The sequence below is a fragment of the Phaenicophaeus curvirostris genome, chromosome 5 (assembly GCF_032191515.1).
Source record: "Phaenicophaeus curvirostris isolate KB17595 chromosome 5, BPBGC_Pcur_1.0, whole genome shotgun sequence".
Classification (NCBI taxonomy): Eukaryota; Metazoa; Chordata; class Aves; order Cuculiformes; family Cuculidae; genus Phaenicophaeus; species Phaenicophaeus curvirostris.
In genome coordinates, this window is record NC_091396.1 from 18,276,428 (window position 1) to 18,304,111 (window position 27,684).

The window sequence follows — 27,684 nt, forward strand, 5'->3', positions numbered from 1 at the left end:
GTTGTCCCGAAGAAGTGAAATGCTGGCATGTTGATTTGCAGCCTTGAAGAACCACAGCTTAATGCTGTGCTTTCTTTCACGTGTTGTAGGAAAATAGTACACAGGTCCTGCAGACCCTTTCTCAAGGAGCCTGCAAATGTTCCCAGCAGGTATTTATGGTGTCTGGCATCCTAGGATGAGGGCACCAGACCAGCCCTGCAAAAGTATCTAACTGCATACCTTTTGGGGCTGCCTTTGTCTGCTCCTGTTGCAAAAAGGCAATTAAGCTACTGGAGATCCCCAAGATAAGCATTCTGGGCTCATGGGGTCACATGGCAAATGCTGGGGATGTCAGGCAGTGGGCAGCAAGGGCCCTTGAAGCATTAGTAAGACTAGATTTTCCTTCTCTAGGGTGACACGTCCTCTATGATGTGTGCCAAGTTGCTCTAAGCAGAAGGTGCTTTCAGCTCTGAGATGAGAGCCTGGGCAGCTCTCGGGTTGGCAGGGTGAGGATGGAAATGGGATAGCTTTGATAGTAGAAAGCAGCATGCTTGGGAGCTCCCTCCTCAGCGTGGGCAAAGGCAGTGATTAAATGGCTGGCTGGTCATGGATAATCTTTGGTCTTAGCTTTTGTAGGCTTTAAAATGAAAGCTTGTGTTTATACTAAAGGGGAAAACCATATAAATCATGTTAAAAGCACAAAACCAAGAGGAGGAGATACTGGCCTTGTCATCTAGACTCTGACTGAGTTCCCTTCCCTGCATTCCTGGCTTTTCCTGACTGGGTCTCCAGTCTGACCACCATGACTGCAGTCAGAAGTTTTTCTGGGAATGGCAAGCCTGCAAATGCTTAAATGCACCTAGGTTGCTTTGGTGGAAATGCTATAAGGTGATTGCATTTGCAGTCATAACCCACCCAAAGCTGTTGGCACAACATCAGGTGGTGGGAGGAGGTGAGGGACTCCTCCACTTGGCTCAGCTGCAACCGTAAGAACCAGCGTGCCTTATGGGGATGAGGGGTGCATGAGAAAAACTTATCCCCTTTCCTTTCATCCCTGTGTTCCTGTCTGTGGCTTGAGCATGAGCAGCCCCTGAGCTGCCCCATGCCCCCAATCATATACCTGAGGCCGGCCACCCCCATGTCAGTGCTGCCACATGCTTCTACAGCATGTCCCTCATATGGTGTGAATGCACCAGCTGGCACTTTGCTGAAGGACATCTTGGTCCTTTAGCCATGTCGTCAAGTTGAAAACACCTTCTGGAATGAGACTGGAGGTGCAGACAGGTAATGGGAGATGCAGGAAGGTGAGCAGGTGCTGCTCAGGTGCAAGCAGCCCCTTGCACAGCTCCCCACCATGCTGCTTCCAGCCTATGGGAATTGAAAAGAGGAGGGGGAAAAAAAAATCATGAGGTCATTAGCAGGTGGGCCTGAAACTCTGGCAAAGGTGCGGTGGCTGCCTCCTGGTGATATGTTGTGGGAAAAAGGGGAGTCTGTCCCTTCCTCTCTTCCCAAAGCCCTCCCTGCATAGAGAGGGTCATGTCCCTGCGGAGGGATGCCTGCAGTGTGTAGGGAGCCGAGATGGGGATGTGAGATCTGCTTGGATGAGGCTGGGGTGAAGTCCTCTGTCTGCCCTGGGAAAACCCACTGTGGATCTGTGGGCAGGGTTAGAATAAGGCAGTGGACTGCAGTGTCATCTCCCCTACATCTTGATACTGCTGGGCCTTGCAAATGTCGTTGCTTCCTGACCCTGAGATATACAGGGGAAAGGTGGACAAGCAGACTTTGCATCTGGGATAGTGGATGTGGTTAGTGGCATTTCCCAGACTCATTTTAAGTAGCAAGAGAAAAAAAAACCACTCCATTTTTCCATCCTCAAGCAGCGAAATCTTTTGTGCTGCCTTTTAAAAGGACCTTGAGTAAATGCTAGGAAATCATCAGTGGTTACATCACTTCCAAAGTGGCTACTGCATGCACCTGCCAGCTTTGTCCCACTGCCACCCTGGGGGATCATTAGTGCTCCAAATTCCTCACCCTTGGAGAAAGCTTGCATTTCTCGCTGGGAGGGAGAAGCCACTGTGCAGTTTATGATGCTGTGAGTGGCAGAAGGGGATCAGTAGATGGGCTGACATTCACAGCAGATGGGATAGAGCAGGGGAACACATCCTGGAGTTTTTGTAACCCTGTCCCATTTGCTAAGCTAGGTTCATCAGCCCATGCCAGACCCGAGCATCTTTCTGGGAGAGAGCTGAGGACGCTGCAGTAGCATCGCCTAGGGCCAGAGACACAGCCGTTGCCTGGCAGCTGCAGGTTTCCAGGGAAACCAGAGGTGCTAACTTGTTAATGAGCCTCGGGTCCCTGATTGCTTCTGCAAAATAATAATAATTAGTAATAGGCCCGTGATTTAGGAATCCCTCAAACAGCATGAGCTTGCTGAGGGGAGTTTGCTAAGTGCCGAAGCCCTTGAAAGAAATGAGTGGTTGGGGAGGTATAAAAGGGTGGAGGGCTTGTCAAAAGCGCCACGTTTTAAATCTTAGGTGTCTGGAGATCTAGAGGCCAGTGGGTTCCTGCAAGCATCCCAGTGGTACGCCTGGGGCTGGTGGTAAGGCTGACCCAGATGCACGTAGGAGACCTGGCCAGACAACATCTCACTGCAAGGCCCGAAGGACACGGGTATTTCTACAGCTGGGCTGTAGAGGTCCCCAGTGGAGACAGCAGTTCTTGAGGAACAGCTGCTTTGGTGGGTTACTGGGGACAAATGAGGAGGCATATCCACGTGGTGCTCTTATCTCTTGGTAAACTCAGGTTGGAGATGCCACCAGAAGAGTGTGTTCCTGGGATGAGCATCACTGGGAGCATGCTGTAGAACCAGTCTCACTTGCATGATGAAAATACATTCATGGGGTCAGAGCTTCTTCCTGCAGCAAAGCTGGCCTGCCCAAGGCAGTGAAGGGAGCATCGCCCCAACTGGACCATGTGTGGAGGTTATTGCTCTCCAGGACACACCTACTGGCTTGGTGCAGAGTGGACATGCCAGTTAGTGAGGTTTATGGTAGCTACAGAGACATGATGGCCTTCCAGTTCATGTCTCCAGTACAAAAGAAACCGGATCTGAGCCCTTCCCGTACCACATGTCTCAGCTGGGGATTTTGTGCAAGATGAGATATTGAGGGAAGTGGCCTCCATCTCAGTGACTTGTTGGGCCAGCACAGGGATGAGTTCTTGTAGTTCGTCAGGCCACAGAGGTAGACTCAGGCTGGGGCTTTTTTCAGGTTTTCTTACTTTCTTGCCTGGTCTTACCAGAAAAGGGTCACAGCCAGGTTGAACACTTGCCCTTAGCCCTTGCAGCCTGAATCTTTGTCATGCTCATGATTCACATGGCCAGTACCCCTCATTTGACATGCATGTCTGTGGAAGTGACGCCGAGGACAGAGTCCCAGTGAATGGGCAGTTGGCCCAGCCTGTGTGCTAAGCTCTGCCCATCTTTCTGTCCTGCAGCTGCAGCATGGCCTCTCCTGCTTAGCTGTCCGCATTCAGCTAAGCCATGTGCCCATCTCCTCATTACAGGCACTCCAGGGAGAGGTGGGATTAAAGGATTATGGTAATGTTCTTCAGGAACTCTCAAGAAGATTAAGATGGCTTTAATAAACTGATCAGAGAGGGACACAGCTATGTTTCTGAAACCCTAATTTAGATTCCAGGTTAACCTTTTCCCCTGGTCTCCTGCCACCATGGTGAGAAGATTCCTTGCTTCAGCAGTGCTCCATGCCTATGGCTGTTCCTTCAGTATTCCTTTTGACCTATCTGAGCAGAAGCAGGAAGACATCTTCCTTTGTTCTCCAGTAGCCTTCCCAGATACAGAGGCATTAGAGCTCATTCTTCTTAGAGAACATCTCACAAACAGACCTGTGAGGTACTGTGAAGGTCTTGTAGGCTCTTCTGGTGCCTGGGGTGCCTGTTAATGAGCAATAAACCCACCACCTCTCGATCTAGCTTCAAAATGTCCTGTGGTTGCTGGTAGAGAAGTGGCTTGTCTGCCTTTGACGTGGATGGACATACTCTTAAAGATGTTGCTGTGTCTTGGGTCTAATGCTTCATATGACCTCACTGAGTCAGTCATCTCCATGCCCCATAAAGGCTTCCAGAAAGAGGGGCAGAATGGGCCTACCTTGCCCTGCCTCCCTTCATGTCTTTTGGGTGGAGCTGGGAGTGGGACCTGTCTGATGTGTCACATATGTCTGCCATCAGCTCCAACTGGGCATGCTGGAGTGGATGTTTATTCAATTGTTCTATAGGAGGGTGGCTGTTAGCTGAGCTGGGAAACCTGCTTTTTTGTCTCCTCCAATCTCTTCCTCCCAAGCTCCCAGTTATCTGTCAGAACTTCAAGCATGGAAAGCCTGTTCTGAACAGGTTTCTCTCAGAATGGTTAGGCAATCAAGGATCAAGAGACCTTTTGTTATCTTTCCCAAACCCTTCTATTTGTGTCTGAGATCCCCCCAAAGTTTAACCCCTGTTCATTATCTGGAGAGCAGATACTGTGTTATCTCCAGAGATACAGTGCAATATCTCCCCTGTGTTGGATCACTCCTTCCTCCCACTTGAATCTTTCACTCTCGTCCCTCTGCCACAAGACTATACCCATCTTTTTTTTGTATATTGACTCCCTCTATTCCCTTTTCATTTCTTGGATGTAATTGGAAGAGCTGAGAAGAATTCACAGCCTGGTGTCCTGATGGGGAAGGGAGGCAGAAAGTGATTTGGGGAGTGGGGTGTGAAAGGAAGACAAGGGGAAAAGCTGGCTAATTTGCATCCTTTCTGAATGCCCTGGTTCTATAGCCAAGGTACAGCAGGGGGTCTTCTGGCAAGGCGGTAGCGATGTAATGAGGTGTGTCATATCCCAGCAGGAGCCAGCTTCACTCCCCTTTAGATTCCTTAATTAGAACTGTTTCAATTTTTAAGCCCTCCTGGAGGTGAGCTGGGGGATGTGGGGGAGCAGGGTTCTTGTGGTGGGGGGACCGCCAGCCGCCTGCTGAGGGGGGCAGCTCTAATTGGGAGTCAGCACGAGGTGCCACAAAGCAGTACAAGCTTGCCATGGGGCTGGGGACAGTTATGCTGTAGTGCTGCAGGGCTGCCAAAATGCTTTGTGCCAGAAGGGCCCGTAACTATTGTAGTTTTGGGGGGCTTTCCCCATCCTGCCCCCTTAATTTGAATTAACATGTTGGCAGAGGCAGCAGGATACAGGCACAGGAGAGGATTACACATCCTATTGTGGCCTTGTATTGGGAACTTGAATCCTGAGCCTGAAGCCTAGGACATCTGCCCCATAGTTTTGGAGGCCCTGGGAAGTTGGGGCTGTTGATGCTGGACTGGTGAGTCACAGCAAATGCTGCAGCCCCCATTCTCCTGTTCTGTGGCTTTCCATTATTTTTCTGCAAGCTGGAAACCTGTGTCTTCCAGGTTTTGTGACTGGTAACCAAGATCCCTATTGTTTCACCTAGTAGCATCTCTTACCCAAGCATCTCTCTTGTGTCTTGAGCTACCATTGCAGTAGGTGTCTGCACCACAGAGGCTCTGGGTGTAGAGACTTCCAAGAACTGCTGGCTTATTCAGATCAGGGTGACTCATAAGCCTCCTCTAGTCCATAGACTAAATCCTGGCCCTGCAGAAGTCAATGAAAATCTTTACGCTGGCCTTTTCAGGCATAGTATTCGTAGTCCTCCTAATTCAGATGCATTAAAGCTTCCATGGAACAGCTTGTGGGTTCTTTCTAAAACACCGTCTGGCAGGAACAAGAGGAGCCTGGTAATAGGCCAGGCTTATTTTCTGAATGACTGCAGTGGCATTAAAACCTAATGCCATTAAAAAATGCCTGCAATGACGTGTGCCACTAAGACCTAAGAAGATACCCTGAGGTGAACACCCTACAGCCTGCCTACTGCTCTTGCAGACCCTTGCCTCCCCTAATGTCTGGCCTGTTTATTGAATGCAGGAGTGAAGGTCACTGCAGCATCTAGACTTCCAAGAGATGTCATCTTCTCTTGACTTGCCAGGAGGCAAGCTAGCAAGATACCCATGAGCAGGCTCTGATAAAAAGGCAGGTGAAGTTCACTGTGACGTGGTGGGTGTAGGTGAACAAACCTCATTTGGTGTGTCTGATGGGCCCCAAATGAACTAGCTATTTACCATGCAGTAGCAAAACCTTGGAGCTGTGCTAAGCTGCTTCTGTGAAACCATTAGCTGTGCTGAGAAGAGGTCAGAAAAACCAAATTGATTGTGAGAAGCTGTTCGGCTGGGAACAGGGAAAGAAGGAGACATCTTGCCCTGTGCAGGTCCCTGGTGTGCCTGCCTCTCAAACATGGCGTGTCAGGGCTGGCTGGGGTGGCAAAAGGTGAATGTGCAACAGGCAGTTCTATAGATGCTCTGACCCTGAAAGGCTCCTAAATGAGGTCTAAATGTGGTGAGAACCATAGGAAAGGTGATTAGGGAATGGACCTGCATGGCCTCTTCCAGTACAAGTAGTACGGGTCACCCAGAGGAGACATTGGTTAGCAGATTTGGAGCAAACCAGGGGAAGGACTTCATCATAGCTGGCAAACCATTCCACTCCCTGCTATCAGCCACAGTACCTGCTAAAAGCTGACATGGCTTCAAAAAGCAATGAGGTAAATTCACAGAAGAAAGCTCTGCAGAGGACTGTTGAAATACAAAGAAAAAACCTCTGGCTTGGGCAGGTCTGGAGCCATAGATGCCCACAGGCATGTGGGAGGACATATCTATAAAGTGTAGTTTGTTACACTCTTAGACTCTTCTGAAGGCATCTTCTGAAGGTGGCTTGGCTGAAGGTGTGTTGCATCCTGCCCAGCTGACCGCTTGTTTTCTCATTTCCTTTTTTTCCCAGGTTCAGCACAATGAATTGGCATACTGGGTGTTAGCAGTGTGAAGAGACCAGGACGGGCGCTGCCCTGCTCACCCCTTTCCCCCTTGCTCGTTCCCTTTGGGGAGACGGGTGCTGGCATCCCTGCCCTGCCCTTCTGCCCCTTTCCCCCACTCGCCATAGAAGGGACGGGCACGTTATGGCTGGAGACAGGCTCCCACGCAAGGTGATGGACCCGAAGAAGCTGGCCAGCCTTCTGAGGAATGGAGCAGAGGGCACCCTGGTCATCGACAGCCGCTCCTTTGTGGAGTACAACTCCTGGCACGTCCTTAGCTCTGTCAACATCTGCTGCTCCAAGCTCGTCAAGAGGAGGCTCCAGCAGGACAAGGTCTCCATCACGGAGCTTATCCAGCCCGCTTCCAAGATGAAGGTAGGGGGATCTGGCCCTCACCTTTCACAATGGGTTCTCAACCCCCCTTTCTCAGTAGAAAGGGGCAGGGTGAGGTTGGCCTAAAGGGCTGGTGTATGCCTGGTATTTGCATCTTCCTCTTCCATTCCCTAACCCCGGTATCTGCCGACATCTCTCTGGCACCCTTTGCTGAGCTGGAACATGAGCTCATGCGGCCGCAGGGCTGTCCTTAGGGACCTGTTCGTTGCTGCCACCCTAGTGATGTGGCTCCCTGCTCCAAAAACCCTCCCCAGGCAAGTCTAACAGGTATATCAGCCTTAGGAGTTGCCCTACGCCAGCAAACAACTCCCCCCAAAGCCTTCCTGGAGCTGTAAACTTAATCCCCTGCTAAAAACTCTTTCCCTCCCCTCTGTCATCTCTAACTCCATTCAGGGACATGTAATCCTCCTCCCCTGTGACGCCAGAAGCTCTTATCCGGTGTCATGGCATATTATCTCTCCCAGGCTCCTCTCTCTATCGCTCCTGGTTAAATAATAGAGGTGGCTGCGAGCCAGGGCGTGGGGCTGGAGCCCCGGCCGGAGCGCGGCGCCCTGGGATGCGGGAGGGATGCGGGGAGGGATGCGGGGAGGGATGCGGGGAGGGATGCGGATCGGGCCGGGCCGGAGGGTGGGTTGCAGCCCGCCCTCCCGCAGGCTCGCTTTTACCAACCCCCCCCCGCCTCGCGACTTGTAATTTGATGGCAAAGCGAGGGTAATTCAGGCGATTAATGAAGCGCCGTGCCCAGCCGGAGCCATCTGCGCGGTCCCCGCCGCCGCCCGCATTGGCTGCCGGTGACATCACCCGCGGGGACCGGGGGGGCCGCTGCGGGCTGGGCGATTCGGAGCGGATTGCAGGGCTGATTCCTGAACGGCTTTAGCCGCTCTTAAATCCCCCGGGAGAATAAAGCAGAATAATCAGTTTTTCGCGAGCTCGGAGGGAAGAGCGGCGCGGCCGCCCCCCCCGCGGCGGGGTCACCCCTGCAGTGGCCGCTGTCACGTGGAGCGGCAGCGGCGATGCGCGGGTGGGGGAAGAGGAGGAGGAGGAGGAGGAGGACGGGGAAGGGGGGAAGCGTGGAAGGGTTAACGTCAGCTGATGCCGCCCGCCCGCAAACCTGCGGCTCGGCAGCCGCAGCGGCGCGGTGGCTCCCGGGGGGCTTGGCGGTCCCCGCTCCGGCCCCATCGAAGGAGCAGCCGCCTCCAACCCGCTCCCGGATCGTTGCGTAATGGTCCGGGTACCGGCTGGGGACGTGATCATCAGCGGGGATGCTGGCGGGGCGGGGGAGAGGCGTTGCCACCGTCTTCAATTCACGGCTTCTGCCTTTTTCCTTGTTGGTGCGGCTGCAGCGTCTCTCGGCGCATCCGCAGCCTCGGCGTTAATTAAGCCTCGGGGTACCCTTGTGAGGTTAAGCCGCTTGCCGTGGGGAGCTGGAGGGGGAAGACTGGGGTGGGTGTCACAGCCGTATCCTCCTCTGGCATAAAACGGGGGTGGTGGCTGTGGCTCGGGGTATCCAAACCTTTTTGTGCACGCACCTGCGAGTTTGCGTTTTAGGGTGATGTTACCCCCCGTCTCGTTTCCCTGCCTCCACCTGCCATCGCTGGCCAAGCCCTGCCTGCTCTGCCCCAGCACCGGGGCGGGGGGCAGAGGGCGGGGGGCACGGCTGGCGTTGGGAGCAGATGGCAGGAAGGGTGACATCAGTGGCGCGATTGTCCAGCCCCATTATTCCTTCTGACGGGCCTCCCTCCTCCTCGTCCTCCTCCTCCTGTTTCCTGCTCCCGGCCGGCCAGGGTTGCCGAGACAAAGGCGGCCGGCAGGGATGCGGGGCTGCCCGGGCAGGGAAGGGCAGCCCCGAGCCTTCCTCTCATCCCGCTCCTCCTCACCTGCCCAGCACAAAGGGACCTCAACCTAGGCGTCCCTGCTCGGTGATTGCCCAGGTGGTGATCACTTTTTAGGGGAGGAAGCGGGGGCTAATTTAGAGCAAAGCCTTTGGACAGCCCCGTCTGGCTCTCTCCTCTGCTCCTGCTGCGTGTGCGCAGGCAGGGAGAGGATATTTGTCCAATTTGTTTTTCCCAGCACTTGCACCCTTCTTTTTCACACCGCTGTTAATGATGGAACTGGATGCTGCTATTTGGAGTGATTCAGTGGGATAACAGCAACTCTTGGCTTTTTTTTTTTTGGTGCAAGGGAAGGAAAGGAGCATTTGGTGGGAATGAAGAAATGAGGAAAATAAAAATCCCTTTCATTTTTCAATATAATATGCCTACGATCATAGCTAAACTGCTGCTCCCCAAGCCCCATTGTGCGCTATCTTCCCATGGTGCCTGAGTTGGGAAAAACTGCAGTGGCAATTCATTTCCCAATGAACAATAGTCTCCCTCCAAACGAAAATGGTACCGATGTACTGTTCTGGTTTGGGGTTCAAACACTTCTCCCAATACTAACAATAATAAATTCTCCCAATAATAAATTTCAATAACAACAGGAATAATGTAGCTCCTCGGTGCGGTTTTGGGGGCAGAGGTTATGGGAAATTCCTGCCTGGGGTTTTCACTAGCATTTCTTGAGGGAAATGTTGAAAATTTCACTTCTTCAAGATTCCCCTCCAAATCTTTCCACCTCTCGACCTCTTCTCGCTTCCTGAAATATAGCTATCTCCAAAGCAATCATAGCTGGAGTTTGAGGCATCACAAGGGTCTCTTTGGGCAATGGGAATATTCTATTTATTTGAGTTAGGAGCATGGCTCTGCAAGCAGCTGTTTTGCTTGAGGGAAAGTTGGGGCTTAGTTCTGAGCCATGTGCCTGGCTGTTCTTTATGTTGATGGAAGCCCTGTTTTTTCAGTGGGGGGATTCACTGTGTTTTGAAACAGTATGTGACTGAGATGTCAGTCGTCATTGGGATAATAAGAATAGCTTGCTCGTATCTTAGTCCGGAGCATCCTATAGAGCATCATCATCCCTGCTTGGCAGGAGGAGAGGAGGAGCTGAGAGCTGGACTGCACTGAACCACCCAGTGCTCAGGACCAAATGCCCATAAAGGAGTTAATCTCCAGCCAGAGCTAGGGAGGGTGATGGGGGGGACTGTACTTGGCATGTATCTGCTTGGGGCCAAAAGACTTGCTGGCTGGATTTGGAGACCCTTTCTGGAGGGTGACTCCAGGAATCTTGGGGTGAAGGGTAAGCCCCTTGAAAGAGCTCCTACCATTGAGATGCTGCTCCTTGGAGGGATTCTTCTGTTGTCAGCCACGTCTCCACCCTATGCCAGCACCTGGCAGAGACTGGAATCTGGCCCTGAGCATCTCCTGAGCTTTACTATCCTCCTCTGCCCCGTTAGCTTTTAACCTCTGTACATTTAAGGCCAGGGATGGGGCTGTGCCTCCCCCTGCATATAAGGAGTGTGTGAGGTTAGTGGGAGCCATGGACTCCTCAGGACTATCCCGCAGGTATCCTTGCCCCAGCAGGCCGGGTATTTATTTTCTGCAGCCAGGCCATACGAGGCCAGCGCTTGTTTGGCATTTACATTGAGTGAAACCTTATAACTTTAATAAGATGGAAACCGTGTCGCTCATCTCTGCCGTCGCTCAGCAACCCTGCAGTAATGGCCCAAACAAAGCCTCCTCATGCAGAGGGAACACTAAATCCTATTGTGGGATAATTCTGCTCGGCCAGAGCTGATAGCTCTCCTGCAGCCACCCTGGCCTCGGCCGTGCAGCTGGGACGAGTCCCTGCTCTGCCACAGTTTGCTCACCACCTCACCGTGCCTTTCGGGAGATGCTTTCATGACACAGGGCTTCAGGCTGGGGACTGGGTTTTTGAGACGTGCTAAAAGCTTGATAGAGGGGCTTGAAGGCATAGTAGACCTGCTAAGGACTGGCGAGCTCCCAGCTCTAGGCCGGCTCAGCAACTGCTGTGATTCCCTCCAGCTGTGCTTGGGATGGCCTCCCACAAAAGTCCTGCTTTAGAGAAGACTGAGGAAGAGATGCTGGGGTAGATCCTCAGCTGGCTTACCCCCAGGTGGCCTTGGTCATTTTTCAGTGTCTTAGTTTAAAATTCCCACATCCTTTTCTCTTCCCTCTTGTCCTGATGCTGCCTTTTCATCCTTTCCATAATCCCACTGACCTGTGGGGTAAGCTTTGCTCTCCAGTGCCTGGTGCCAGGCTGGGTACAGGCAGCACCCTTGAGCTTCTGCTTCCTAGTGCAGAGCTGCACGTTGTTGCCCCAGCAGAGATTTCTGTCAATGTGGGGCCGTCCTTCCACTGCAGCACAGAGATGTGATGAGCTCAGCTAAATCAAGGTGCCCTGCAGTTTTATTTGGATGGCACTCACGTTGCTGAGCAGGGAAACACCTGCAGCAGGGTGTGAAAGCAGCGTTAATAACAGCAGCAACTCTGAGTGAATCTGTGCTGGTGGTAAAATAGGGCATGGCAGTGAGACAGCAAAAGGAGGTGGGTGTCTGTGAGTGGATCCTAGTTCAAGTGGTCTCCTGAAAGGATTTTGGAGAGGGGCAGGCATGAGATGGGCAATGAGCAACTTGAACACAAGCCAAAGGATAGAGTGTCTCAGATGTGCAGACCCTCCCTCCCTGCCCGCTGCTTCCTCCGCTTCCTCTTCTTTCTCCACCTGCAGTGTGATAGATGTGCCTTGCCTCGCTGCCCTGGAGGGCAGGCGCTTGCCTGGCATATGCCATCCTTCAGGCTATTCAGTGAATGTGCTGAGCCATGCCTCTGCAAGGATTTTTGTCTTCTTTTCATGCACGTACCTTCAGATAGACACAGGAATGGCCGCCTTGAGTGCTTCCCATGCAGTCCAGGCGTGGAAGGACTTTTGCCTGCAGACAGCTGCCTGCCTGCGGGCTACCCCACCATCTCACCTGCGCTGGAGACCCTGCAGTGGAAGCAGGGCTGGGTGTTGTTTGTGGCGTGTAAGGTCACATGAAAGCAGCCCAGGAGCTGCTTTCCTTCTACCGCAGCACATCTCTGCGGTGTACAAGCCCCAGCATGCATTACAAGTAGAAGAAAGCATCCCCCTGAATATGCACCAAACTAAAGAAGAGATTTCTGCCCCCCCTTTCTTTCACCCCTTAGGAGTGATGTGTAGGTTTGGGTTGAGCTTCGAGAGGGGTAGTGCCTACAGTGGTATTACTGTGCACACTATCTCCAGACTGAACTCTGGAGAGCTGTGGTTTCAACCTGACTCTCTCCAGCTGTAGCACAAGTGCTGTGCTGGGAGCACTCCCGCCTGCAGAACCCTAAATCCCAGTGACACCAGACAGGCTGCAGAAGAGTATCTGAGGGCAAAGGATGGGTGGGGAGGAGATGGTGGAAGAAGTCGCAGTGACTTCTGAGATGCAGTTAAATAATTGCCCACCCTCAGCTTGCCGTGGGGAGGAGTGACCCTGCTTTGCATAGGATGCTGAAAAGCACCTGCAGTTGATGGAGCTGCTCCAGTGGGCATCTATACTGACACACACTCATTTGTAGCCATGGAGCAGAGTCCCAGCCTGTCTGGACCCTTCATTTGGTGAGCAAAGTCATGGGGATGGCGTGGAGCTGGATGTGCCACTTGTGTGACCACTACATTCAGCTTTGTTTCCGATGGTGATGTGGTCAGCAACATCCTCAGTACTCAGCCTATTTCTCTGACACCTTTTTTTTTTTCTTTCTGTTCCCCTGCAGGTGGAGGCAGAGGAGCACCAGGACGTGGTGGTCTACGATCAGAGCACGCGGGATGTGACCGGCTTAGCTGCCGACAGCTTTCTCTCCATCCTTCTGGGCAAGCTGGACAGCTGTTTCCACAGTGTCTCCATCCTTACAGGTAGGAGCCCTAAGTTACCACCTCACCTGGCACTTGTGCCTGTAGCCTGGAGTATGGAACTGTAGCCCCATGTGTCCATCTGCACCTGCTTTCCCGGCTACCAGTGGTCGAGGGCAGCCCCACACATGGACGGAGGAGGCTTGAACCACGCTGGCATTGCTAGGTCCTCCGTGCACATTCATTCCTTCTACACCCAGCTGCCTAAGAGAGGTGGGAATGGACGTGGATTCTTCCATCCAAAAACTGCCCTTCGTTCCCCCATACCTATGGTGCTTCATCCCTGGTGAACATGGCAAGGGCTGGACCTGGTCGGGTGCTCTCCTACCTCTCACTGCTGTTAAAGGCAAGACAGGAGAGGAAATCTATGGATGTGCTGGGAAGGAGAAGGGGGAGGGAGGGCAGGGACATCACTTGGTGAGTCAAGGTCTGCTGGAGATGATGATCTGGGTGTGAGCACGCAGGTAGGAGGAGGCACACGTTGCCCTAATTATAGCCCCTCTGTAGAGTGAAACGGGAGGCAGGCATCTGATGAATGAAACACTCCAACACAGCAGAGAGGAGGAGAAAGAGGCAGTGAGCTGCCAAAGGGAGAGTTAAGGCTGCGTTCAATTCCTTATGCCTGGGATGGCCAGGTATCTGCCTTGCTGGCTACACACCTCTGAGCTTCCTGCCCACAGAGGGGCAGGCAGCTGTTTTCCCACACGGCCCTTTGGTCCCACTGAGCTCAGCCAGGCTCCTAGGTAGTGCTAAAAGCACAGAGATGGGGATCATCTCCATTCCCCCAGCCTGTCCTCATGCTGTGATGAGTACTGCTTTGGGGCTGAGGCAAAGGGTGCCAACCTCTCTGTCCCTGGGGCATCGTTGGGATGGAGGGAGCAGCTGTCCCTGCAGACCCAGCAGCATGACAGAGCTTGGGAAGGGGTAGTTGTGGTGGGGAATGTGGCACATGCAAGTGGTGTTCAGGGAGCCTTGCCTTTGCAAAGCATGGGTGAGTGCTGTTGAACTGGAGTAGCTTTGTTGTGATGGGGAGAACAGAGCAGAGAAATAGCGGGCGTAAGCTGCCCAGTGCAAGGGTTTCAAAAGCAAGCAGGGACTACACGACATCATGTTAAAGCTAATTAACATGGCCTGGGTTGCAGGAGCTCTGCTGAGGCCAGTGCTCAAGGATCTGGCCATGAGATTGCTATGGCAGCCCCTGGCCTATCCCGGTAGCCATGCCTGCAGCTCCAAGGTCGTCGCAGCACAGACAAGGGCATGGCTTGGATCATGGTGCAGGAGAAGGCAGATTCTGTTGCATCTGGGAAGGAACATGCTTAGTCACCAGGATGGGTCAGGAAACAGCCTTTGCGACTTGACCCTGGCACCCCCCAGTACGCCGCCCCTTTCCTAGGACTGAGTCCTGGGATTAATTAAAAGCACTGCAGGGCTGCAGCCTGATGAGAAATGTGGGCCGCCAGCAGGTGGAAAAAATTGGGAACCAAAATGTAGAACACTGGGCCATGGTGGCAGCATTTTACATGGAAATTGTGACTGGAAGTGGCTGCAGAGAGCGTCTGCGGGGAGGCTGGGAACACTTGCCAACAGGCGCAGCTTCCTCCTGCCTGTGGTGTGGGTAGCAGCCAGGTTGTTTTAGAGGCAGTTCTTGGGAGGTCTGAGGGGGGATGTTTGGGCTAGGCCTGATTCTGACACCTTTCCCTGGTGGGGTTTAACCCCACAGTCTTTCCACTCTGGTCTCAGGCACCTTGTCCTGCCCCAACCCATCCCATGTCCCAGAAGAGGTGCCTGAATCCTTCCAGTAATGGCATGTGAGCCCAGTGGGGAGTTGGGCTGGCAAGGGTTGCCAAAATTTCAGGGTACTGCCCTGTAACCTCAGCCTGTCCCTAAGTGGATCTCATCCTGAGGATCCCCAGACCCGTGTGCCAGCCCTACGCAACCCCAAAACCTCCCAGATTCTCCATGCGCGCCAGTTCTCCTCAGCCCCATCAGATGTTTCTCCAGGGATGATATACATCCATGCCTCAGTGTGCCTGTCTTGTACAAACACTGTGCTTAGCCATTCTTGCTCACCTCCAACCCATCATCCTTCAGACCCTTGAAGCAGCTGGTATAGGCTGATGGGTGTGGGCAGGGGAGTGAGAGCGACGGCAGAGACCCCTCAATGGTTAACATCCCAGAAGCTGTGGCTGGGAAGGAGGAATCTGAGTCAATTATTCCCAGTCTTGGAAATCATCAGCTTCTCTTATTTTTTCCCTTTTTTTTTTTTTAATTGTGTAAGTATAAATAGAGCTGTTTGCTGCCCTCCATCCGTGGGAGCAGAAAGCCTGTTGATTTATATGGTTTTCCTGACATCACATGAAGTGGTGGAAAACTGAATGGAGCCAACATTTTTCCTGCATTACGTAATGCTCCCTCCCTCCCAGCCCAGCTCTGCTATTCCTGCAGGAGCCTGACTGTTCTTTAACCTTTGTTTACTTCAGCACAAACCTTAGCATTTTCGCTTGTTTCTGGTTATGTTTTTGCTGGGTTTCGCTTTTTTTTTTTTTTCTCACTTTGCTCCCCCACCCCCCATCCCCCCCTTCCCCTTTGCAAACTCCTGATTGGTTTTTATTAGCAGCCATTATCTGTTTATGAAGCAGCAGCAGCAGTCTGGCTCCATCATTCCCTGATGGCTCCAGCATGCTAGCTCTTGTATTGGAGCCCAGCCAGAGCTGTAGTGTGGTGCTGAGCTGCTGGGTGCTGAGCTTCACCAGCTCCTCTCAATTTGCCCAGCTACAGCAGAGGGTGCAGAGGTCTTTCTTTGCTCCCATTCAGCAACTAAATCTGACAGCTGAGGGTTTGGGATGCTTGTCCAGATGATGCGCCCACTCTGTCTCAATTCCTAGTCCTTGTTCTGAGAGCTGGGCTCCTCTCTTCTGTGCCCGAAGCTGTATGCCAGATGGAGATGAAATGGGTGGCAGTGTGGCCAGCAGCAGTGGTTCCTGCAGCCCAGGCTGCTGGATTTGGGGCTCCCTTTCACAGGAGAGGCTCTTTTCAGTGTGGTTTCATGCGTGGTGGGAGCTTTGTCTACACAATATCACGCCGTGGGAGCTTTATTGACACAATATCACACTCCAACCTGAAATAGGCCCCTCACTTGCTTTCTGAACTCAAGTCATGAGCTTTTCCTCTGGCCCAGGAGCTCGTGTGAGATCATCTTCAGCCTCCCCCCCCCCCCCCCCCCGCCTCCCTTTTTGTACCAATTCTTCAAGGAATGTTTAAATTTTCCAGCCCTGTTCTTTCTAAATTTGGAGCGTCTGTTTACTCCCAGGATTCGGAAAGAATGTAACAATATCATCAGCAAGAAATCCCTCCCAGCCTTCCCCTCGCCATCGTCCTCCTCAGCGAGTGAGCTGGCCTCGGCAGTGCTGGCTGTGACCCAGGTCCTCTCCAGCCAGCAGCTGTGGCCAGGGACAGTTGTAATTGCACCGTGCTGGTGATCCAGAGGGGGCTGAGATTTGGGGGGAAGTCTTATCAAAGGCAGAGTGACTTCAGAGAAGACAAAATGAAATAGTGAAAAAGGAAAGGGGATTTCCATGGCAGGAGCTGACTTGAGCTGCCCAGGCATGAGTGGGTTCAGCGCTGGATGGAATTGTTTCAGAAACAAGGACTCAGGAACAGACTATTTCAATTAAAAATAAAGAAAAAGCAGTTGTTTTTTTTTTTTTTTTGCTACGTAAGGACAGTCCTAGAAGGAGGTTAACATCAGGGCAGCTGAATGTGACTTGGCTCATCCTTGGCTGACAATATCATGATGCTTTTGCATCTCGTGTTGGTGAGAAGCCACATGCCAGCATTACATCTCCCTTGATGCCTGCTACTCTTGAAACACGTCAGGCTGAGGCTGTTCTACAGGAAAAGAGAAGATGAATGAAAAAAGCCGAACTAGGCAGGTACAAAAGTAGTACGTAGGCAAGGCAGAACAGAGGGGGGTTGCTTTTATTCAGAGTGCAGGGAGCTGGAGACAGTGTCTACATCCAAAAGGCAGCAAAAATACAAATGAATCTGCAAAGCTTGTCACGGCTGATGCTGAAACTGAAAGCTTAGCAAAGTCCTGAACCAGAATTGAGGCATCTTTACAAAGCAATGTAAGAAAAAGTAATCTAAAACCTAAAAACAAAAATACCCCAAACGCCTACACTTTAGTCATTAGTCAGAAGCTGTCTGATGGAAGTGGGGAAACAGGACACCACTGCAGCTTGTTACTTGACAGTAACTTTCCTCATCACCCGCTCTGGACAGCATCATGATTTCATTTGGCAACTTTGTTATGTGAGTGTGTCTCCTAGGGACATTGCACATGCAGGATGCTCTTAGCTGGTGGACTTTGTCCTGTGATTACAGCAGTCTCTACTCGGTACATGAGCCTGAAGATCCATGCAAAGGTCAAGGCTTAGGGCTATTTCAGGTGCTCTCACACTGCAAGGTCTAAGAGCACTTGTGGACTTAGTGGTATGAATCCATCAGAGGTACACACAAGTTTTTTTCTACAGTGCAATTACTGCCTCTGAACCTTGCAGAAGTACATCTGCCCACCTCTGGATGTCTCTATGCCTTAGCATAGTGTGATGAACCAAAATAAGCAGATCCTTGGGTGGCAGAAATGTGGGTATGAATCAAGCTGGGCAGAGGAGTAGGATGAGATTGGAAAGAGTGCTCAGCAGGACTCTCAATTTCTTGCTTCTCCCAGATTTGGAAGTTTTTAAAGAACAGCTTTGGAAGTAATGTGCATGGGGATCATGGTTGTTACTCATTTGCCCACGTTATGCTTGGGAATGGAAGAAGAGTAAGAAGTGCTGTGGAGGGAGTTACACCTGGCCTTTCTCATGCCATAGGTGGTAGAGTGCAGGGCGATGACCTGTGGTGGTGCTTTTCTTTTGGCTGTCCAGAGGACTGGAGGTAGCACACTATTGCCAGCCTGGTGGGGGAGGTGTTTTTTTTTAAAATCAAATGGTACCACCAAGGTTTGTGACTTTTACAGTCCTAGAGGTTTAGGTAAACCTTCCTCTCTTGCACAAAACATCCTTGGGTCCGTGGCACCAGAGGAGTTGCTTTCTTTCCTTGCAGCAAATCCATCTGGGACCACTTTAGCCCAGGCAAAACTATGTTGTCTCATCCTCCAGTCCCCATCCAGTCAGTGCTGGCATTCAGCCCCAGTCACCCAGCCCAGCAGTTGCCACAGAGAGTGCTCCTAGTCTCTGCAGCCCAAGGCACAGCATCAGAGTAATGCATCATGGCACAGCCTCTGCCACAACCGGGAGATGCCTGAGAGAGTTTTGGCCCTGGCAGGACCGGCGGCTGCATCCCTGGGAGGGGTTAAGCCAGGTCACATATGTGCGAGCTGATTGTATTCCAAACCTATGCTCTAAACCTCCGTGTTTAGCAACGCTGTCGTCAGACAACTTGTTTTCCTGATTCTATAATTACCCCAAGGAGCTTCCCCTCCCCCTCCGGCTGCGTTTTTAACCATCAAACCCAGAAAAGGCGAGTGAAAGGGCAGAAGGCAGAGAGGGATGGAGGAGAAGGGGCTTAGGGAAGAGAGCAGGCCTCTGGTTGCCAAGACTTATGAAATCACTGTGTAATTTTGTTTCTCATTTCTGGAAAGCTGATGGGTGGAAGGCAACTTCCCTAGTAAGACATCCCGATGGGCAGGAGCCACTGCCCAGTTATGGTTTCCTTCCTTTTGAGAAACCTGCCTCCCCTCATCCGCCTCCACCTTTCCCTGGGCCCACACTGCACGCTTGTAAAAGGTCGGTGCTGGCAATTATAATAAGGTCTTGTCCTGGGTGGAGAGAGGAACCGCTGGCCACTGCCCAGCTGGGCTTGTGCCAGGCTGTAGATATTGTCACAATAGCTAAACAGGTGCTGAATAGGGGCTTGTTCTGCTCCCTGCTCTTGCAGGTGGGTTGCATGAGTCTCTCCAGCCCGTTGCAGCAGATGTTTTTCTGATGAGTGCAGTGGCAATGAGAGCAAAGTGGGGCTGGAGATGCACCTCTCTCTCCTAAACAGAGGCTGGAGGCAGGACAGACAACAGCTGTGCCAGGGGGAGTACCTGGGAGAAAGGGCTGAGAGGCAGCAGCTGATGTGTGGGATGTATTTCTGCACTGCAGATGTTGCCTTTCATCTCTCTACTTGCCAGCTCCGTGATGTCCCAGCATCAGCTCCCAACCCCTACTGTGGTCCTGGCAAAGGGATAGAGAAGATGGGGAGGGAGCAGGGAGGAAGATGCTGACTGGGGAATGGTGGCTGCAGGTGGCATCTCCATGTGGCTGGACCTCACACTGGTGGAGGAAGGGGATTGGTGTCTGCTGGCCAGTAACAAAATAATGTGTGTTGAGGGCTCTTGCAAGATTGAGGGAGTTAAGCAACCAGAGGACACTGAGGGAAGGCAGATGCATACTTGTACGCTGCTGGGTTTGGGGCAGGTTGATGACTGCATCCCCTAATTCACAACATGCTTCCTGCAGCATCCCCCTCGGCTGCCACAGAGCAGCCGGCTAGCCACTGTTGCTGCATGACCCAGCAATGGTTTCTACCCCACCGGAGCTGAACCACAGCCACAGAAGCAAGTCACAATTGACTCACCCCACAGAATTGGTAGAGCACCACGGGCACAGCAGTGGTAGGAGATGGAGGCATCTCCGTTGCCACCAGCATCATGCACCCTCCTTCATAGGGATAGAGATGGCAAATGTAGGGGAACAACAGCCCCCTAAGGAGCTGCTGTGAGAGTCACTTCCCCAAGCATGGCTCTTGGGGAAAGGCTGCTCCTCTCTCTTCCAGCCTAGTTGGAGCATGCTTTGAATTTTATCCAACCTCTGACCCACATCTGATAATAATCAAACCATATTTGTTACACCAACAAGGCTCGTTAGGAGGCTGGCTCCACTCGGGGGAGAGGGGGAGGGGAGAGCACTTAGTTAATGGCGATGACCTCATCTCATGTGATGTCATTCAAAGGAAAAACACTGAAGTCACTCACATATGGCTCAGCCTGGGTTTTTTCAGCCCATAAAGCTTCAGATTTTCAAAGGCACAATACATGCGCTCCCCACCCCCACCCCAGCTCCTCCAGTTACTATAATCCTGAATGACTTTCTGACAGTCTGGGCTCAGACCTATAAACTCATAAGGAGCTGTGTGAAGGTGTATTAGGGAGTCTCACAGGTCGGAAGTGGGGGGGAATTAATTCTCTCCCTCTGGACAAATGCAAAGGTGAAAACATGACATCCCTCACCTGCTTCAGAAGCCACTGCTGATCGGTAGACCCCAGTGGGACTGGGGAAACCCAGTATTACATGTCCCTTCTTGCGGGACTTCTCCAGGCGAGAGGGCTTTGGCAGAGGGTACAACACCTCCAGACCACAGTCCTGCTCTGCTAGGACAGGGAAGGCAACTCCATTCAATGTGGCTGTGCACAAGTGTGAGCAGCTCAGCATCAGCCCCTTTCTCCAGCTGCTGGGGCCCGTTCCCCTCCAGCTGTTTGAAACAACTCCAGGATGAGCATCCCTCCTGGGTAGTGCTCTCGGTGGAGAGATCAAGAGGAAAATATGAGCTGGTTGGTTAGGGACCTGCTGCCCGGTCCCCAGCCTCTGTCCTGTAGCAGAGAACGCTGAAGAAGTTATTTAATCTTTTGTGCCTCAGTTTCCCTCTTGGGAGGCTGAGATCATGGCATTGCCCTTCCTGGCGCTGAGGTGCAAAGTTAAATGTCTCTCGGAGGATGCGCGTTGATCCTGCCAGCTGCATCTGTGGGGAGGGGGCAACGCGGGGCACAGCTGTGGCGTGCCCGTCACTGGCCAGGGGACAGCAGGGGCGAGGGGGTGATGCTGCACTCCCTCTTCGGCACGGGGTTTGACAGCTGAAAGGAGGTATTGTGGGCATTGCCTTGCTCCCTCCAACCCCCTGTCCCCAAATTAACTTCGCGAGGCCAAACCCGGCGCGGCGGGGGCTTCGGGCGAGAAAATTGCGGGTTGCGCCTTTAAGCAGGGAGCGGAGCGTGTGTCCCGGCGTTCTCCTGCGTGTCTGTGTGCTGAGTAAGGAATGCGGTCGCATGCCTGACCCGTTAGCTATGAGCGCGCCGCCGGATGGACCGGGCTGAGCTCATTCAGGCTGCAGCGGGAGCCGCGCTCGCAGAAGGGGCTGCGCGCCCCGCTCCGCTTCCTTTTCATACTTTTTATTTTTTCAGCCTGAAGGCTGGAGCCGAGGGTGGCCGCGCTTTGCCGCAAGGGGGGCTTCTGGGGGGCTTGTAGCGTTTTGTTCGCCTGCCGGCTGCGGTTTTGCCAAGGCGAGAGGTGCCCCCGCCAGCCGCAGCACGGATGCCCGTGGATGTGATGCTCGCTCCCTCCGAGGACCAGTTCTGGACCGACATGCGCGAGGGGCAGATGAAGCTGAAAATAAGGGTGCGGAGGATGAAGGAGAGCAGGGACGCGAGAGGTTTGTCAGCCGGCCGGCTCCTTTCCTTCCGACTGGGGCGGAGGGGGAGGCGGGAGCTGCTTCCCCCGGGTGTCGGAGGTCGCCGGGCAGCGGGCGCAGCGCGGGCAGCGGGGCCGAAGCGGGAAGGCTGCCCCCGCGGGCAGCTCCTCCGGGCAGCGGGGAGGCTGGCATCGCAGCTTCCCCACCCGCTGTGGGGTCCGGTGAGGCTGCCCGGCCAGAGGGGACCCCTTGAACCCTCCTCCGTCCAGGCAAGTTTGGCGAGAGAGCAGGTGGAGCAGAGGAGAAGGAGGGATGGAGGAGGCTGTGAGAGCCAGAGCTGTCTGTGCTGCTGGCATCTCTGCCTCTTCGGGCACCGGTTTGGAGGGGTCACGGAGGCTGCGTGACCCACACCCTGGGCCAAGGGCGAGGGAGGGCAGCGAGGTGTGCGAGGAGCGATCGGTTGAAAGAGTGCTGTGCTGCTGCCCGCGCCCAGGCGGCTGCCCGACGGAGCCATTTCGCTTCACTAGCGCATTGCTGCCTGCCCATCTTCAGGGGAATTTCTTTTAGAAAAGGGTTTTTAGTGTTACCACCTCCTGGGCCAGGGTGAAGGGCAGAGTGGAGGAAGGATGTATTAACTGGAGCAGCTTTAAAACATGCTGAGCCTGGAACAACCTAGATGACGAAAGGGTTGAATCAAGCAACTTCCCCTCCATCACCACGTAAAATGGGAGCTTGCTAAAAGTGCTTGACAGGTTTTTGTGGCATGAAGCACATAACCCAGTGATGGTGTCATTAGTAATAAGTCACTCCTGGAAATGACACATTTTTCTTTACTTAGAACAAGTAAGGCTGCTCCAAAACAGGCACAGTCACCGGCGGAAAATCAAGCCCAGCAGCTCAGGGAGTGTGTCCATGGCTGTGTGGGTGGAGGGCTTCCTTTCTGCTACTTTTCTTTTTTAAGGAGGTTTTTCGCTCGTTTGTGAGAACAGAAGGAGGGTCTGGGGCCAGCATGCAAGGCTGGGGAGGACTGATGTAGGTTAGGAGGCAGCAGGGTGATGTAGGAGCAGATGGGCAGAGACTGTTTGGGGTGACCACTGGGGAAACAAGGAATTCACATGAATCTGTAACAGGGCTGATTCATTGGCTTTCTCATCCCCACTGCTTGTCGGGGGGGAGGAAAAAAAAAAAAAACCAACAAAAAAAGAGCGAGCAGTGAGGTGATGAAATTTGGTGTCGAGTGAAGGGAAAGAGAAACCGAGGCTGGGTGGAGAGAACAGGGGCTGGGCAGGGGGATGCAAGCAGGCAATGGGGGACTGGGTGAGCACCAGACATCCGTCTCCAGTGCACTGAGATGAGTGGAAGTGAAGGACCATAAACCAGGAGAGGGCGAGATGACCAAGCTGTGGAGCACTGGGGTTTCACCCGGGTGGGTGGAAAGGCTGCACCAGGCACTGCTGGCAGAGCTGGGTAAAAGCAAATGGGGCTGCAGTGCCAAGAGGGGAACAGTGAGGATGGAGGCAAGGGGAAAACTCAGAAATTCCCCAGGCAGCAGGAGGTGCTGACAAAGACCTGGAGCTTCCCAGAGCATAGTGAGTATGGGTGGCAGTAAGCAGTGTTTCATCATGCCACTCAGCTTAGCTGCCGGCACTGACAGGCTCCCACCCTGCACAAAAGCCAGGGAGATTACGAAAAGGGATTTTCCCAGTGGCGCTGAGGGTTGACATGTGGTGTGTCTAGCCCCTCTGCTTTTCTTCCTTCGATTCAACCTGCTGCAGACATGCTTGTCCAAATGCTCAAGCATACTGCCCTGCCAAGGCTGAGAATGATGCAGGCAGAGGCTGGGGTTTCATAGGTCCCCCCAGCTCTCATCATCTCTTGTCATGCCACAATTCAGCAAGGTGGTTTAATACTTGGAGATGGATTTGTCAGGGCACTAGGAGCACTGTGTCTCCAGGGGGCTGGGTTGGTGGGGAGGGGGCATCCAGGCATCATCCTGGTCACTGAGCCAGTACAGCAGTGGGGGAGCCATGCTCGTGTGGTGCCTTCTCTGGCAGCAGCCGAGGCATATGCTTGCTTGCATGCCCCGCCTGCCCCTTGCCACGTACCACCCTGGCAGTGGTTTTCAACCACTACAGGCATTTTAATGAGAGCTGGGCAGACCCTGGCGTTTTTCAGCCACCCATGGCTTTAGGAGGGCAGAGGATCTTAGGAACGAGCACAGGCACAAAATATACTAGTGGGGCTGATGCTGCCACAAATGCTGCAGAACCTGAACGAGAAATGGTTCCTGAGCAGCTCCAGCTGCTGCTGTTTAACACTCATTATAGGAGCAACGAGGGTGGGCTATAAACCACCTCTTTATACACCCCCATAGGTCTCCTGCTAGATCCTGGTGTGAGGATTAGGAGTGAGGAGGTGTGGGCTGCAGTGGCTGCTGGCCCAGGGAAGCTTTCAGTTCTGGCTGTGCCTATTCCTCTTTTCCTTGCTGCTGCACACTGGCACAGTGGGGTGACATGTCACCTGTTCCTCCCTGTTTCATGCTGGAGAGCTTTGTGTTGAATTTGCTTTACCATGCACATGAGAGACTGGTGAACAGGACATGCCCTGCTGTTTGATGCATCTCACGGAGGTGGGTGGGCATTTAGGAGACTCATGGGGCTGGGGTGTTCAAGAAGCATGTAGCTCTCCTGAAGAGCAGTTAAGGGGTGAGGCAGGTGCCCTAGGCACACTTCTAGTGGCTTTTTGCAGTCAGCAAGGTGTAGCATCAAGGACAAGTTGTTGGGTTGTTTCAAGGGATTCTCAAGGAGCTGAGTCCATGGGGCCAGAGATGAACAGGCAGTCTGCCACCATCAGAGCAAGGTGTAAGAGGGTTTTTAAGCCCTGTTGTTTCCCTATCTCCACTGCACACTTCTAGGAAGACAGCCTCTGTGCAGAGAGCAACAGGGAGCCCTGCTTAATGTGCCCCACACCTCTCTTATCCCCAACAGCATCTCCCCTAACATCCCATGCAGCTCAGTGGATTGTAAATCCCCAGAGAGCACCTGAAGGCAGGTTCCTAGCCTGGCAGTCCCAATACCTCTCTCCTTTCACCTTCTAATCTCCTTCCATCCCCATCAGCCCAGTGCCAGCACTGGGACTTTTTGTACATTTTGGTTATCACTGTCTCAGGGCCTTATGGAGCTGCTGATGCAAAGAGAGATTGCTAAAGGGGAAAAGTTGTAGGACTCCCTAACAGTTGCAGCAGTGCTGGTACCACAGATGCTACTGGTGACTTCCCCCTGAGCTGATGGATAAGCTTGGGAAGGATTCCTGGGCTGGCCACCATTGCTCTGCGGCATCTGTTCTCCCAAGAAGTCCGGTTTCACTGGGAGGTTGTCATTCAGCTGGAAAATGTGCGGAGAGGAGGGTCTGGCAAAGATGGGAGCAGGGGGAAAGTTATAGGGGTGCTAAAGGGTTTTAGGCCTCTGGAGGAATTGCTGAATGAGCCCCCCAAAGGTTGGGGGTGATTTTTACCCCTGAGCCCTCCTAGAGACCTGTGTGATGCTGGTTCTCGGTTTCTCCTTTCTACAACTTCAGCAGAGGCTGTGAAGTCATCCCTACTTACGGGTTGGTTCCTTATGCCCAAACATCCCCCCTCTTCTCCTAGGCCTCACCTCTGCCTCAGGCAATGGCAGGAGGCAGGAAGACACTGGATTTTCCAGACAATGGTTTTGGGAGCCCTCTGGAGTGCTAGAGCCACGAGCAGTGATGTGCTGTATAGTGACCAGTTCTTCCCCAGCAAACCCTCATCACGCTCAAGGGAAGCATCAAGAAGAAAGCAGGAATCCCCGAGTACCTACTCCATCAGATACAAATCCTTCCCGAGCTTAATTCCCCATCTGCAAAGAGAAATGGCACTCCTGGTGCCAGCACTGTGAATAAAAGAGGAAAGACTAGAAAGACACAGTGCTGGTCCTCACCCTGTGGGACTCTGCCGCTCTCTCCCAGGAAAAGCTGGGACCCATGGCCCAGGGAATGGAAGGGGGAAAGCCCAGGTGTCAGCTGGAGCCCAGCCAGGGATATTCACTGCCTTTGGCATTGTTTTGAAGAGCTGCTTTGCTTTGTAAAAATGAAAGGCATGCTAGAGCAGCCAGTGCAGGGTGGGGTGAGCATAGGTCTGTGGTTGGGATGACAGCAGGTACCCAGCCCCATCTCTAGTGTTTCCCCACAAACCCAGGCTGTCCTCAGCAGGCTGGATGGGAGCGTGCCAGGGCTCCCAGACACAGGGTTGAGGCTTTACTTGGCAAGCTATAGGCATAATTTTGAGTGCTGGTGTCCTCCAGTTGCCAGCAGCATGTCATGGTAGGCATTGCAGTCAAGGGTACTGCCACCACTGTCTGTGAACATCTCTGCCTGCTTCTCAGCCCCCTCTGCCCATGGCTGGACTTCCCCAGGCAGAGCGGACAGAGGATCTGCTGCTGGGCAAGGGCCAACAGAGGTGGGCGAGGAGGAGAGAATGCTCAGTGGCATGCCCCAACCTGATTTTAGCTGTGAGATCATTATACACTCCAGGGTTTTAAAGAGTGATCTGAGGCCGTATGCAGCCCTAGGTGGCTCTTGATTGTTATGAGTGAGGATGAGAGGCTGGAGGCTGGAACAGGCACCAGTCCTTGGGGCTGTGCTTGTATGTGCCCTGATCAAAAACATGTGCTGGGTTTCTTTGAAAAAAATCCATGTTTTGCACGAGTCCAGGGGCCAAATCTGTGCTTAGCTCAATCCCCTGCGCTGCAGCCTACCTTGAGGGTGGCTGAAAGATACTCTTCTGCAGGGTTTCTGCCCGACCATCCCCTGGGCATCAGCAGCATTGCACTCAAGCACAGAGTGAAGCAGGGAGATTGCAAGTGTCCATACTGGACTCTGAATGGTGATTTATGCTCCTTGGCAATGGGAATGTTGTACAGGGATGAGCAGAAACCGGAGCTGCACTGCACCTGTGCTAGGCCTCCTGCTTTTGCTCTGATTTAATGTCCCATTTGAGAGGTGACATCATTTCAGAGGGAGCCAGGGAAAAGGAAGTGCTGGAGAAGATAAGGTGCTTTAACTCTACCCCTCCCAGCATGGCTGGGGTTTGAAACTGGGAGCTGTGTTAGCTGTCAGATGGAAAAATACAAAAGAAGGGAGGAGAGAGGTTGGTTGGAGGACCTCTTCCTCTTGGGGTAGTGGGAGCTGACACCAGGAGCTGCTGAGCTGATTGGTGATGGAGGACTTTGGATGTTCCCAGATTGTGTGAGCATGATTTTACATGCTGCTCTGGCTTCTTCATCACCTTCACCTTCCAAATTTGTGGGATGGGTTGCCTGCAACACTAGTCATACCCCACTAGAGCATAGATGCCACACCAGAAGCCAGAGAAGTGCTTCAGGAGGTCAGCAGTAATGTTGACAAGGTGCTGGAGAAGGTAAATCGAGGATGTGCCACGGCTGCCCTGCTTCCAAAGACGGGGAGAGACTGAATGGTAAGGTCTTTACCAAAGGCTCATTAAATGTCTTGCTTAGAGGTGGAGATGGGCCAGACATTCCTGTGGTGCTGAGTCCAAAGACTTGGACTTTTAGAAGGCTCTTGTGGAGGCATTCTGGTCACTTTGACAGTCAAAGACAGTCAAGCCCCAAAGTCTTTGGGTAATGTCAAGCCACATCTGCTCATTCACATGACTGGGAACTTCAAGAGAGACTGGTTGAGCTAAAACGACCCGAAGTCCTCTCTGTTGCACCAAGCTGCCACGCAGATGTCTTCACCTGGAGGAGAATGGAGTTGGGCCACTACTAGCTAGACCTGTCTCTACCCCAAAACGTGTGATTGGCGAGTGAGAGCAAATCAGGATAGCCAGCAGCCTTACACAACCATGCAGAATGTGCAACAGCATTGAATGAAGGTTTTCTGGCTCCCCAAGCTTTCTGCAGTGAGGGCAACACTTGCTGCCCCACTGAGGTTGGTGCTCTTGCTGCTTGAGCTGGGGACTGGCTTTTGGACAAGCTCATTCACATTTGAACTGTGCTTTTGACCATGCCAGGCACTGTGGCAATAGCTCTCACTGGCAGATGCCACATAGCATGGTCCCAGCTGGGGGTTTTCTCTTAATACCAGGCACTGA

General features: G+C 52.9%; 1 protein-coding gene across 4 annotated transcripts in view; it reads left to right on the forward strand.

The window, feature by feature from the left end:
* DUSP8 (dual specificity phosphatase 8) overlaps positions 1 to 27,684 on the forward strand; it is a 40,599-nt gene that overhangs the window by 7,255 nt on the left and 5,660 nt on the right. For 2 of the 4 annotated variants that reach the window (XM_069857819.1, XM_069857820.1), the window contains exons 2-3: positions 6,875 to 7,280; positions 12,968 to 13,106. In XM_069857819.1, coding sequence (XP_069713920.1) covers positions 7,050 to 7,280; positions 12,968 to 13,106 — 370 coding nt within the window. In that variant the 5' untranslated portion in view covers positions 6,875 to 7,049. Of the gene's footprint in view, positions 1 to 6,538; positions 6,639 to 6,874; positions 7,281 to 12,967; positions 13,107 to 21,251; positions 21,576 to 27,684 lie in introns of those variants that run through there. The other 2 variants (XM_069857822.1, XM_069857823.1) reach the window with 2 other exon arrangements.